The following is a 13,686-nucleotide window of genomic DNA, read 5'->3' on the forward strand; positions in this document are numbered from 1 at the left end:
GTGTGTGTGTGTGTGTGTGTGTGTGTGTGTGTGTGTGTTGTGCCTGTGCCCACAGAGAGGAAGACAGACTGCTTTATCATTTTCTGTCTCCATTGTCTTCTGAACTTAGTCTGGAAGCTAGAGTTAGGCTGGTGGCCAGCAAGTTCCAGTCATCTTCCTGTTTCCACTTCATACAATGCTGGGGTTAGGGGCACCGGCAGCCACATGGGCAGGGTTGGTGGGTGACCAACTCAGGTCCTTGTGCCTATGGCACAAGCAGCCTTACCCTCCGAACTGTGTCTCCAGTTCTGACTGGCACTTTTGCACAGGGACAAAAACTGCACAGCCATCTGGGAGGCCTTCAAGGGGGTGCTGGACAAGGACCCCTGCTCTGTGCTCCCCTCAGACTATGATCTCTTCATTAACCTCTCCAGCCACCCCATTCCTAGGGATAAGGTAAGGACCAAAGTGTCATTTTTACAACTGGGCTGCCTTTTGTTTCTTCCTACCTCTTTGTTAGTGAAAAGCAGAAACATAATTCAAAATTATGCTGGTTGATGAACTAAGTACATAACTTACTGAAACTCTTCAGTGTTCCTGGTGTTGCATTAAGGGTTAAGGGTCCGACAGAAACAACAGTTCTTGTAGCCCTTCCAGTCTACAAAGAGACTGGACTACTGAGGACCAGATGAGCCAGTGACCAGGGATGTTGTTATACGTGCAGCGTGAAGACACTATTTATCCTGGAAGGTTCTAGGTATGCTGTGAAGAGTGAGGTGTTTTGAAGCACTGCACACTCCAGGAAGAGCATTGTGCAATTGCATACCTTCCTAATCAGGCCTATGGAACAAGGCCAAGGGCTTCTGTTCCTCCTTTTCCACAGCTAGAAACTGAGGCACACACAGAGAGATGAAATGCCTTAACAAAGATTATACATCTAACATGGGATGGAGCCAGGCTGCAAACCCTGGTCCCTTCATCATTCCTAATGCAAGGTTCTTACCAATGAAGCACACATTTTGTACTACAGGGGAAATATGTCATCATCTAAGTCAGTGGTTCTCAAACAGTAGGAGCCCTTTGGCAAACCTCTATCTCCAAAAATCTTTACATTACAATTAATAAGAGTAGCAACAAAAATCTTTACATTACAATTAATAAGAGTAGCAAAAGTATACTTAGGAAGTGGCAATGAAAATGATTTTACCATTGGGGATCACCACAGCCTGAGGAACTGCATGAAGAAAAGGTCGCAGCATTAGGAAGGTTGAGAACCACTGATCTACATGGTGTATTTGCGGTACAGGAAGGACAGAGGTGACACTCTTCAAACACGTCATAGGAGCAACGAAAGAGAAAGCGGCAGGTCCGCATTCCACGAGGAACGGCACTGCAGTCAAGGGGCTTTCATTTTATTTTGTATTTTACCTCCTGGTTGTTTCTCCTCAGTCACTGTTCTGGGAGAATAACCACCTGCTCGTTATGAGCTACGGGGAGAACACCCGCCGCCTCGTGCCCCTGTGCGACGTGCTGTACGGCAAAGTTGGCGATTTCTTGAGCTGGTGTCGACAGGAAAATGCCTCTGGTAAGACTTCTGCACACATCACAGCTCCCCCGGTCTGTGCGCTTATCTTTGGTGCTGGGTGTCTTCGTAGATGTTCATCTCACTTAATCCTTCCCAACTCCTCCGAGGTAGGTGGCGTCTATAGTAGCGGATACGAACAACAGTGAGCAGAGTGTACCCAACCTTTGCGGCATGCTCTTACAGGTATCTTAGACACGTTAAGGCTAGAGTCCACACGTTATCCACGAGGATCAGTCCTATTTTGAGAGTTGTGGAAACCGAGGCACAGCATGATTAAGGGAGTTGCTTCGGAATGTATAGCTAAGAAGCTGTGTAGCCTCACGGTCTGAACGTAGAGCCCGTGATTCCAATCCAGCAGGACTCTGCCTCTGCGTCTTTATTTTCCAGAGGTGGGGAACAGAGGCTGAAAAGGGGTAAATGCAGTATATACATTTTTTTCAGCATCCAGGCCAGATGTGGAATTAGCAAAAACGTGAAATTCATACCTGTCCGATACGGAATACATCCATGTACTTTTCTCCTAGGACTTGATTACCAGTCCTGCCCCACATCAGAAGACTGTGAAAACAATGCCGTGGACGCCTATTGGAAAAGTGCATCCATGCAGGTAATCCTGGGATGGGCGAGTGAGTGTGGAGCATGTGTGGAATCTGCGAAGTGACCCCCCAGGCCTTTCTGTGTATCTTCCTTTCCACTGTAATGATTACTCTGACTCTTTTCCTCTGCTCCACAAAGCTGTGAGGGTTTATGAAGATGAAATGCTTACTGCAGTGGCTGGTGCAGAGAGAAATGTTCATCAAATGTTAGCTACCCGTAGGGCTTTGGGGACTGTCAACATTCCTATTGCACTGTGGCGCGTTTAGTGGTTTAAAGCCATGTTCATTCTTAGTGCTGTGAAAAAATGACTTGGATTTTACAGGAGAGCCTGGGAAACTGGAGACTTCACTGTAGACACTGTGAGAAACTGGAGACTCTGTGTCCACAGAGTAGCCTTAATGGAAGAAGAGCTGATGGGCTACTAATAAGCCAGAGCCACAGAAGTGTTCCTAAGATGTGTCTATCTGTGTCTCTGGGGACATTGCCCTCACAGTTCCTGGGAGCTGACAGTGGCTATAAAATGACATTGTTTGTAGCTTACAGTCTCTGCCATGAGCACTGGAATAAAGATTAGAAACAAGGAGGGCTAAGTCCTTAGCTCAGTGCTGGGGGTTAAATGTTGATGGTGCTGATCTGATCGAGAAGCAGGAAGAAGACGAGGGACTTCCACCCCTCCCCTTTCAGAGGTGATGTGTCCTTGCCTCCCCATGTCTACTTTGCTCTCTAGGAGTTCAATGGTGCCACTGATAGGGTGAAGGACTTTGGTCAAACCTTCCACCGGGGCCACACAAAGGGCTTCCTGTAAGCATAAGACCTCATGCTGGGGACTGTGTACTTCAGCCAGCTCCCAGTGGAACAGTGTTTGTTCCCACTTTTGGGGTGAGGGCTTCATTTGAAATACAGGCTTCGGTTAACTGCCATAGACTCTTATTGGAGACTGGAAAGCTCACCATCACTAAAGAGGGCTCCGATCAACTCTGTCCATAAAAGAACTGTAACACAGGCCACTATGAATCTTCCTGACTTTAAGGTGTGTTCCTCAAATGGCTGCAAGTATGGGAAGATAGTATCAATACCTCCAGTTTTTAAGCCCTTAGAGTATATTGGATAGTTGAAGCTAAAGCAAAGCTAATACAGTATAATAACAAGAGGGCTCGAACCTTATAGTAGTCAATAAATATTGTTGTTGTCATCATTATTATTATTTGTGGTGCTGGGGGTCAAAGTTAGTTTCTTTATTGCACATACCAAGCAAGGTCCTACCATGAGCTACATCTCCCAGGCTGAAATGTTAGGAGTTGAAACGTTTCATCTTTATAGCAATCCTCTGAGGTAACTGTTAAGAGGTGGAAAATTAATTACAAAGAGGTCAAAAAGATTTCCCTAAGGTCAAGATTGTAATAAGTTGGTGAACCAGGATTTGAAAACAGGCTTGTTAGCTACAGAGACTGGATTTTCAACCAATCCTTTCTTCAGCTATGGGCCACGTATGCCCACACCCTTTTCAATGTTTTCCTATCATCAATGCAACCACTCCTCGTGGTAGAGAATGCAAGTTACGGAAAGGCAAACGAGGTCCCCCGTATTCCTGCCACCAAAATGCTACCCCCCCTTCACACAAAGGTTGTCAGGCTTCAACATCCGAAGGCTTAAACTCTTACTGTTAGTACTGGCTTGAAGCAGCTGGAGAGAACTGGCATAAAGCTTATCTCTGCTTTAGAGCACTTGGTATCAGGTGTCATTTCATTAGTGAGTAAACCTGTCCTCTGAGGCTCAGTGACTAGAAGTGTCCACTACCCTAAGAACAAGGCCACCTAGACATCTGCTTATTAATCTGTTTGTTTATTTAATGATACCAAAGACTGGACCCCAGGCCTTGTGCATGCTAGCATGTCTGAGCCCTACCCTCAGCCTCACTTCATTACATTGTAGGGAAGCTCATCTTCTGTCCGTCTAATCTTGCACTCTGTCTTGAATGCAAGCATGTCCTATGACAGTGCACATCCCTTGTAGCTTCGTACTAGTGGTGCACTGATAACTCGGAGTTTGATGCTGTGTTGGTACCTAGTGGGAACTGTGCACCGTTTCCTTGCTGTTTCGAGCTGGTGAGCATGTTTTGGTCTTGTAAGCCATGCCCCTGTGCACATGTGTGTGTGCAGTGCCTGTGCTGGGACTTGGTACTCTTCCCCCCCCCCCCCGGGGGACAGCTGCACCTGTGGTTTGTGCTCTGCTTTCGCCGGTTATTTACATGAGACGTCTATGGGCCAATGGGCTGTGAGTGGGAGTGTCGCGTGTGACTTGTAGCCCAGGTCACTGCCCTGTCTCCCCTCCTGGCAGTTGACAACTTTGCAGGTGTGGTGGCTTCCTCATACTGAGAACTCAAAGTGCCAGACCACCAGGAGTCTGTGGTGACTGATCAGTGGGAGCATAAAGTGAATCCTTGTGTGACGACACTGCAGTGTCCAGGCTATTTGTCACAGCAGTCTAGACTAGTTTATTCTAGCAGACAAGATGGTGTGTGCCCTATATCATGTCCTCAAATTACCTGATATGGAATTACTGAGTCTATGGATAGGGGACTTTAAAGGCAATTTGCTTCTCCAAATGAATCAATCTGCATCTCTATTAGACATGCAAAAAAAAAAATTTCCTCTATTGAAAATTGTCAATTAAAAAAAATAAAACTCTGATTTTAAAGCACGAAATGATGTGCCTTCGTTTGCTCAAAGAATGTCTTTCTTCTTGCAGTATTCAAGAGACAGTTCAGGGGTGATCAATGTCATGCTGAACGGCTCGGAGCCAAAGGGAGCCTATCCCACGAAAGGGTAAGGACACCAGTGGACGCCACAGATGATACCAAACTAAAGGCTAGAGAAGCACCTCAGACCCAATTTACTGTTTGCTTTTGTACAGCGAGGTATAGTAAGTAAGACAGTTGAATGATGTGTTAATCAGGGACATGTCTATGCAGTTAGACCGTTAAGAGCAGACCAATCCACTGGCAAGTCTCCGAGGGTAGATGGTAAGAAGAACTGGAGGGATAGATCAGTAGGCAGTGCTTGCTGTGTAAACACAAGGACATCTGTTTGATCCCTAGAACTCTAGTAAAACACCTGGGAGTGGTGGCATATTTGTAATCCAACTGCTGTGGGGACAGAGACAAGTGGACATCTGGGGCTCATTATTCCAGACAGCCTAGCCTAGTTCCAGGATGTCATGAGAGACTAGACAGCGCCCAATATCGTTCTCCAGTTTACATACACTCACACACACACAAATGTGCACCCTCATTCACATAGACATGTGCATGCACTCCAAATGTAAAATGAGCACTAGAAACTCTTTTCGGGGGGAGACAGGGACTCTCCGAATAGCCCCAACTCTTCTGGATTTCACTCTGTAGACCAGACTGGCCTTAAACTCAGAGATCTACCTGCCTCTATTTCCCCGAGTACTGGGTTCAAAGGCGTGCGCCACCACAACTGGCTTTCCTGGAAACTTTTCAAAACTTTAATGTATACATAAACTAATGGCCAAAATGGATTAGTTCTTACGTTGTGTTAAGATCTGAAGAAGTGTTCTCCTAGGTTGAAGGCAGGACTCAAAGTCAGAGAGCTTGCCTAGTATGCACAGACTCAATACCAAGGAAGAACAGATAAAAATCAAATGTCCTCCCTGTCTCCCAGGTTTTTTGCAGATTTTGAAATCCCATACTTACAAAAGGATAAAGTCACAAGAATTGAGATCTGGGTTATGCATGAAGTTGGAGGACCCAGTGTGTAAGTTTTGGGGGCTTGGGGCGGTAGCTGTGAGATCTTGCTTTGCTCGGCTGTGATCTGATCGTAGCCCCCTTTGCTCTTAGCTTTAGAGACCTGCCAGTCTCTGATTCTAATGCGACTGGTGGAGGCGGACAACAGATGAGAATGCCAAGTGTGCTCCTAGCCCGACGCCATGCTGATTTTTATGAGCGGCACGAGAGTTATGGATAAATGAGTTTCTTACGCATTTCTGAGGGTCAAAGCCAGCTTCTTTTACCTGTCACTTGAAGGCTCAATGCCCTCACCAAAGGTTTTAAGATCATCCCAGTGCTCTCTGAGGAAGCCTTTGCTCTCTGTGGAGCAACCTCTTCTGCAAGTAGGTGCTGGCTGACTGGTGAGGACCAGGACTTCAGAGAACTACAGCTTCTCACAATGACTTGAGTTTACATATAACCAAGGGTGGAGCTCATCTTTTTCGTGGCTGAACACCACTGCCAAGGAGCCTAAAGACCCCCTAGCCACCTCGTCAACTTGCTTATAGTTTTCAAACAGTTCTACCCTGTGTTTCCAATTTTGCCAAATTAAAAAGTTAAACCCATTTGTTCCAGAAGCTTGGCAGTAGGGCCACAGTTTGTTTCCAGCTAAGCAGCCATGCTTAGCTTCAGAGGAGAGGCCTACTCTTCAAAGTCTTGATGTCGCATGTAGGAGAATATTGCCAAACCCAAGGATACATGGGCCACAGAATTTGTGTGTCGAGAGAACCTTGAAAAATTCCATTTCAAATATGTAATATGGCCTAAGTCTCACCTCATGATAGCTTACCATCCCCGGTTGGGTTAGTGATTGCAACAACTTCAGAAACTGTTTATTATATAAGTTTTACCAAGATCTGCAGTTTTCTTCCTAGAAAACAAACTATGCTTAATGTTGCATGAAAATCATTATACTTTGGTTTTTTTTTTTAAATTACCTTTTTTTTAGAAGTTTCTCTTTTTCTACTGGTTATGCTGTCATATCTACTAGATTTTGTCCTTTGACCCTGCATTTGGGAAATGTCATTTTTAACATCTCAGGTCCTCGTCTCTGTGGCATGGTCAGAACACCTGCGTGTAATCTTTGGTCCACGAGATGCAGCTGCTTGCAGGTTATGAGCTAACGAGCGTGCACTTGAATGTCTCAGATTCTACAGAAAGCAATGGAGCTCAGCACTAATGAGTTGTGTCACTGTAGGGATTATGTTCAGGTAACCCGATTGCAGCTGCCCTTGCCACAAGAAAGCAAGGGTGAAGGGAGAGCTGGGTCAGTCTGTCTTACTGGTAATGATCTTACTAAGGATGTGGATCTTATAGCACCCTGTGACAAGCCTCAAATGTACACAGCGACGTGTATTTAAACAAAACTTCCAGTCTGAGAACCGCCAGTAGTGTGGCAGATGCCCTGTTAGCACAGCTTTAACTGACTCACTCTATAGAGGCCATAAGAGAAGGCTTTCCTTGTCACTGTGTCCGGCTGGAGGCTTGTGGTATTGCTGATTAAAAAGTAAGTCTGGCCCAGAGAAGGGCATCAGCCCATGGTCTGAGAAAAGTTCTAAATCATGGCCTCACTCAGTACTTTGTCCTCTTCATTCGTAGACTGCCTGGAACTCGATTTCTACAGACCCTTTCTCCACTTGCTTATTAGTTCACTGAAAATGCACTCCCAACCACCTTAATGATGGAGAGGCTGCTTACATTCCCATCCCACAGAGATGCAGCAGGACTCTGGCATAGCCACAGCTCACAGGACTGTGTCTGTCACTGGAAGCCCTTAGAAATCCTCTCGACTAGTTGTGGCCAACAGGAAGGTGACACTTCCTATTGGTGCGAGTGAGGGACATGGGTATGCTAAGCATATACGATTTTGTTCTCATGGACGTGCAATTCTTATTATTGGTCCCAAGGCATCAGAGAAGTTATGCTGGCCATTTGCCTGTGCCAGAGAAGCTGTGAGCTTTCTCTAGGTTAAAAAAAAAATCTGTTTTAAGAAAAAAAAATCATATGCTGAGGTTGCTAAGAGAAAAGCTATCTGTGAAATTCTGAGCCCCAGAATGAATTTCAAAGTTTGTTTCAAGAAATTCCACCTTTAGGAGTTGATGCCAAAGAAACAGAAAATTAGTATGTACAAAATGAAATTTCAACAAACTTTGTTACAGTTTAAATGACAATGAACTATAAGAATCAACTTAGGTCCTCAAAACAGGGACTTTGCTCTGTGAGATTTGATCTGTTTATATAAGGGAGACAATGCAGGGTTTACAAACAATGGTATATATGCATACATAATTATAGAGAGAGACACAAATCTATACATGCATGAGAGACACAATCTATACATACAGGCAGAGCTTAAAAACAATGACATATACATACTTATATGTATGCTTACATGCAGAGCTTACAAACATGCCATATATGTATACATACTCATATGTACACAGATGTACGTATTATACATGCAGAATTTATAAACAATGATATATATTTATATATGTCCACATACATACAGACGTGGGCTGAAGCACACAAACATGCTGTATAGCATGCAATGCTGTATACACGCAAAGCCTCTAAACTTATATACAGCAGCTCCTCCCCTCTCGGGTGTGATTCAAATGCCTAGTGGAAGATTGATATTTTATGTATACTATTTTTTCCTGTCAGTAAACCTATAATGAAGTTTCTTTTATAAATTGGGCACAGTAAGAAAAAAAAACAAGAACAAGAAGTAATAAAACTGAATAACAATATTATACTATAATTAAAAATGAATGCGATCTAGCTTCAAAACATCCCACTGTACTGTATTCATGCCTCCACGCCAGGGTGAAATGAAGAGTGACTGTGTGCGCTCACTGTGGGCGGGACTTCTGTGCTGCGGACTGTGACAGCAAAGCCAGCACATTTCTTGGGCAGAACTTCCTAGATAGATTTTCTCTAATGGGTTTAGCAACCTCAGCTAAGCCTATAGAAGGCTTTCCAAGTCAAGGAAGCTCACAGCTTCTCCAGAATATCCAAATTGCCGGCACAACTGCTCTGGTGTTTTGAGAGCCAAAACAAAGGTCGCAAGTCCATGCCAATCCATCTGGCATCCAAGACAGTGACTTAGTGACCAATGGACAGGAGGCATACGGTGTGGCTGTGCTGGCCCAGTGTGGTGTGCAATGCACCTCCTGGTGAGACAGAGTGGAACAGCAAGAGATTTCCTTCTGCCGATCAAAATGGAGTGCAATTTAAAACTTTTGAATGGTTTTGTTCCTGGAATTTTCTTCTTAGTATTTTCAGGCCAACATTGACTGGCTAACTGAATCACTAAAGCATAACTGTGGGTACGTGGGCGGGGGTGGGGCGGCGGCGGGGATAATACTATCTAGAAGTTTTTAGCAGTGATTATCTCTGTGGTTGAGACTTGCAATGATCTTTTTCTCTTCTGCTTATTTGCAATCTCTAACTTGAAACTTTGGATACTGTTATTATTTGAAGCTTTTCGTATAGGTTGAGCAGATTCACCCCCCTGGGAACCATCACAAACGTTTGCTGCGGGGCAGACGTGACTACACGTAGTGCAAGCGGTGCCATCCCTGCCCCCACCCCCTCCGTGCTTCTTCCCTGGTGATGGGTCTCCAGCGAATGCTCAGCTTTCCAGTGATGCCCTAGAGGGAAGAACATTCAGGATGGCTTAAGGATCGTCAGTTAACTCTGAAACAGCTTCTTCCCCCTTTCCCTCCTTCTGTAGTCTGTTTGTTTAAACAACAACAACAACAAAAACAACAACAACAACAACCCATACTTGTCTATGTTTTAGGGAATCCTGTGGCCAAGGCAGTGTGAAGACGCTGGAAGACAGATTGGAGGCGCTGGGGTTCCAGCACAGCTGTATCAATGACTACCGGTAGGTGGCGCTATGTATAAGCACTTTGAAGGATTAGAACTATTCAAAGGGTTGGTTTGGGCCATGGTGACTTCTGGCTTGCCTAGGGGTGTGTGGGCAGGGAGACCCTTCCTGAGTCCATTTTAGTGACAGCTGGAGGATACTGCTTTTTCCCTTCAGCCTTGGTTGATGTGTGACAAGATTGAGGACCATGGGTTGTGGTCCCCATATCTTTAAACCACAGTACAAAAGATACTAACCTGGGCATGTGTTTGACAGAAGGGTCTTAACCATAGATACTAGGAAAAAAGTCATCAGTCACTGTCTATTGAGACACTGTGACCTGCACTTTATATTCTGTGACTTGGGTGTCATCAAGGGCTTTTCTACACAGGTGTTAGCGAAGACTGGCTCTAAGCCTGGGATGGTTGTAATCCCCTTCTGGACCCAGAATTCCTGCCTCTGCTTCTTTCTAAATATTCTCTGTTTGTAGATGAGTCACGAAGTTTAATAACTGGCTCAAGGTCAATACTCAAGATCAGAGTTGATTTTTGAACCCGACTTTGTGTGGTCTTGAAGCAAACATCTCCCCGGCACCTCCCACTAATGTTCCTACCTATGTTAAAGCACCCAGTGTTAGAAATACTTCTACATGGGCAATTCTTACTGCACTACAGCTCAATGACGAGGACAGTTGTGACTACAGAGTTCAGAGTTACCGCCACTTTTCTCTGGCCCACGAACTCTCTAGAGAGGCTCTTTCTTCAGTCTCTAGCCAATGCTGTAGCAGTCAGGCCAGACCCCAAAGCCCTTTCCCCCATCACAGCTGACTTGGGTCCCAGCCTATGTCCTTCTTCCCTTGTGTGGTGTCCACTTCATCTGACTGCTGGCTCTGGGACTCCAAGCTTCACTCAGCTCCTGCTGGCTCCTGTTCTGGGTTGTGGCTTTTCTATTGCTCCAGGGTAGCAAAGAGGCTAAATTTTGGATTTAAATATAAATGAAGGCCAACCCAAACATAGGTAAGACTCTCCTGACCCTCAGAGTTCAGTGGAACGGCCTTTTGTCTTGCATCAGCCCGAGTGCACATCAGGGTCTTTGGTGACCCTGGCGGAGCCTTATCGCTACACAGACTCTTTCTTCTTGGTTGGTTTCTTCTAATACCATATTGGATCAGACTCCATAAACTCCAAAGTCTGTCTTGGGAGAAAGACAATAACAACCAAATTTATTTCTTTTTAAATATGTTTGGACAGATTGCATCTGTTGTCCCAGACACTCAGGAGGCCAGGGCGGTGGGATCACTAGAGCCCAGAAGTTCAAGTGCAGCCTAGGCATACTAGCAAGATAAGACACTATCTACAAAACCCACTAGCAATAAAATGGACAAAGACTAGACTTCACTGAAGGTAGGCGACGCTAAGCGGGGACTACAGTGCCTGCAGTGCATGTCCCTGTAACTCTTCCACACCTCCCAATTCTTTCCAGTCATCTGGTCATAGAGGTGTTGTCTTAGTCTGCCTTGTAATTCACACCTTCTATGTCACTGTCACCTGCCCCTGCTTCTGTTGCTGCCTGCCTTCCCTCCTGGTTGCCCTGGAACTTCACATTTTTCTGCCTCGATTATACTAGGCAATGAGCGTTCTCAATTGAGCTATCGCTCACGTGCTTTTGGTTCAACCTTCTGTCCAAGCACACATCAGGGAGGTTTTCCTAAGAAAGTAGGATGTGGAGGCAGGAAGGGTCTGGATTAGCCTACCACATTCAAGGTTAGCTCTCTAACTCACCACTGTCAGAACACGAGGAAACCACCATGGCCAGCTTTATCTGCAGCAAACCGTGGTTGAAAATGGGATCTACGTCATTAGATGTTGGAGGGTTGGATGGCACAACCTAAATAAAACACAGACAATATTTATGGTACATAGTAAGTGCTGGATAAATGCTACCTGCTGTGAGAAGGGCGCTGAGACAGGGTCACGCTGTGTAGCTCTGGCTGTCCTGAAACTCTCTATGAAGACCAGGCTGGCCTCAAACTTACAGAGATTTGCCTGCCTCTGCCTCCCTCTCTAGTGCCAGGACTGAAGGTGTGAGCCACCAGTCCCAGCCTGGTCAATATTGTTTCTAAAGGAGGAAATTGTAACATCTTCAAAGATACATTCTCTGTTTCAAGCACTTGGCAACCACATCATAAGTGTTTAACTCGAGGGAGTGATTTGGATAATCTGTTAAGTACGGTTTTTCTTCTGTAGACCAGTGAAGTTCTTAATGTGTGTGGACCACAGCACTCACCCCGACTGTGTCATGAACTTGTAAGTAAATGGCCTGAATCAACACGGGTGAACTGTAGTCTGATTGTCCATCCGTTTACTAAACTGCTCACTGCAGAGCAGGTTATTTCTGCACTGTAGCCTCTCAGTCTCTGAGTTAAATGGCACAAACGTGTTTCCCTTGTGGATAGCGATGGTGGTGGACAGCAGAAATGGGTCTGAGAAGAACGCCAAACCACTAATCACAACTTCTAGGAAAGGATAAGAAAGGCAAAACCTGAGGGAGACATTCATTATCTCTTGAATTTTTCTCTGATGTATTTTGATGAAAATAAATAAAATGTATCTGGATATTAGTTAGTTAAATTTTAAGGCAAAAAAAAAAAAGTGGGAGTCATTAATTTTGAATGATCCAAGTATGGAATCTAACTGAATCAGAAATGCAATTATAGTGAATGTCCAGTAGAGGGCGCCATTGGCTAATAAAGAAGGGGCTTCAGCGTCCTAAGGAAGTTGTCTGTTGGTAAGAGACATGGTCACTAACTAGTCCAGAGCAATGGGTCTTGATTCTGAACCACGATAAGACAGTTTTATTATTTTTTTAAATTCACCTTTTAATTTGTTGAAAAGAATTCAGTAATTTCTGTTTCAAAACCTCAAAAGGTCAGACCTTATCTAGTTTAAATGGGATTTGGCCAGGCCTCTGCTCAGTGTTTTAAAGTTAGAACAAGATTTTCTTAATCAGCTAAACTCTGCTGATACACCACTCACCAATAAGGAGCTTGGCTAACACCCTAGAAAATTTGTACAATAAAAATGCATACACAAGGAAACATGAATTGACTCTGTGTGTATGCCGGCATGCACTGTGTCCAAGTGCCAAGAGGTGGTGTCAGATAAGACACAAGACACTCGAGAGATGTCTTCCTTGGAAGAACAATTGAAATTATTAACTGTGGTTCGTTGGGAATAGAGTGATTAAGAATATTTACTTTCACTTTATGAGCGTCCTGTTCTATCCACACATTTTTGTGGCGTGCATTTGTGATTTTTGTCACACACTCATATTGTCTCTGTTTCCCTTATTTTCTTCAGAGCCTCAGCATCTATGCGGAGGGAGAGCCCATCTCTTCATGCCATAGGACATGCCAGCCTTCTCATTTGTCTCTTGGTAGCTTTGACTTCAAGTTCTCAGGTGTGACTAGAAAATCACCACAGGGTCCTAACAGAGGCCAGCTTTGCAGCCACCCTTGAGCAGTCGACTGTCCTGTGTAAACTAAGGGAGCCCATTGTCTCAAGACAGTCTCTTCTAGGAAAACAGTGTAACCAGACGGTGATCCAATTGTATTTACACTCATGATTCAAGAAACAAGGCATTCATCTTGTCCTGCTTATCCAGCAGAAGTTGCTACTATGGGTTTAAAGTTATTATTTCTTATTTGATAATGATAAAAAGCACTGAGACCTGGAGTGTAGTTTAATCTTACATAATTAAATGTATTTTTGGAAGCATCTGTATTTTATATTTTCTGAATTTTCTTGTGTTTCAAAAGATACAACATGTGCTTGTTAAGAGCTTCAATTACATGTACAG

General features: G+C 44.5%; 1 protein-coding gene across 1 annotated transcript in view; it reads left to right on the forward strand.

The window, feature by feature from the left end:
* Positions 1–13,606, forward strand: part of Bst1 (bone marrow stromal cell antigen 1) — a 14,942-nt gene extending 1,336 nt beyond the window's left edge. Inside the window, exons 2-9 of the mRNA XM_021211290.1 lie at positions 309–435; positions 1,429–1,564; positions 2,089–2,171; positions 4,910–4,986; positions 5,848–5,940; positions 9,760–9,846; positions 12,075–12,134; positions 13,188–13,606. Coding sequence (XP_021066949.1) covers positions 309–435; positions 1,429–1,564; positions 2,089–2,171; positions 4,910–4,986; positions 5,848–5,940; positions 9,760–9,846; positions 12,075–12,134; positions 13,188–13,293 — 769 coding nt within the window. The 3' untranslated portion in view covers positions 13,294–13,606. The remainder of the gene's footprint in view (positions 1–308; positions 436–1,428; positions 1,565–2,088; positions 2,172–4,909; positions 4,987–5,847; positions 5,941–9,759; positions 9,847–12,074; positions 12,135–13,187) is intronic.
* The last annotated feature ends 80 nt before the right edge of the window (positions 13,607–13,686 follow it).

This window comes from Mus pahari, chromosome 13, assembly GCF_900095145.1.
Source record: "Mus pahari chromosome 13, PAHARI_EIJ_v1.1, whole genome shotgun sequence".
Taxonomy (NCBI): domain Eukaryota; kingdom Metazoa; phylum Chordata; class Mammalia; order Rodentia; family Muridae; genus Mus; species Mus pahari.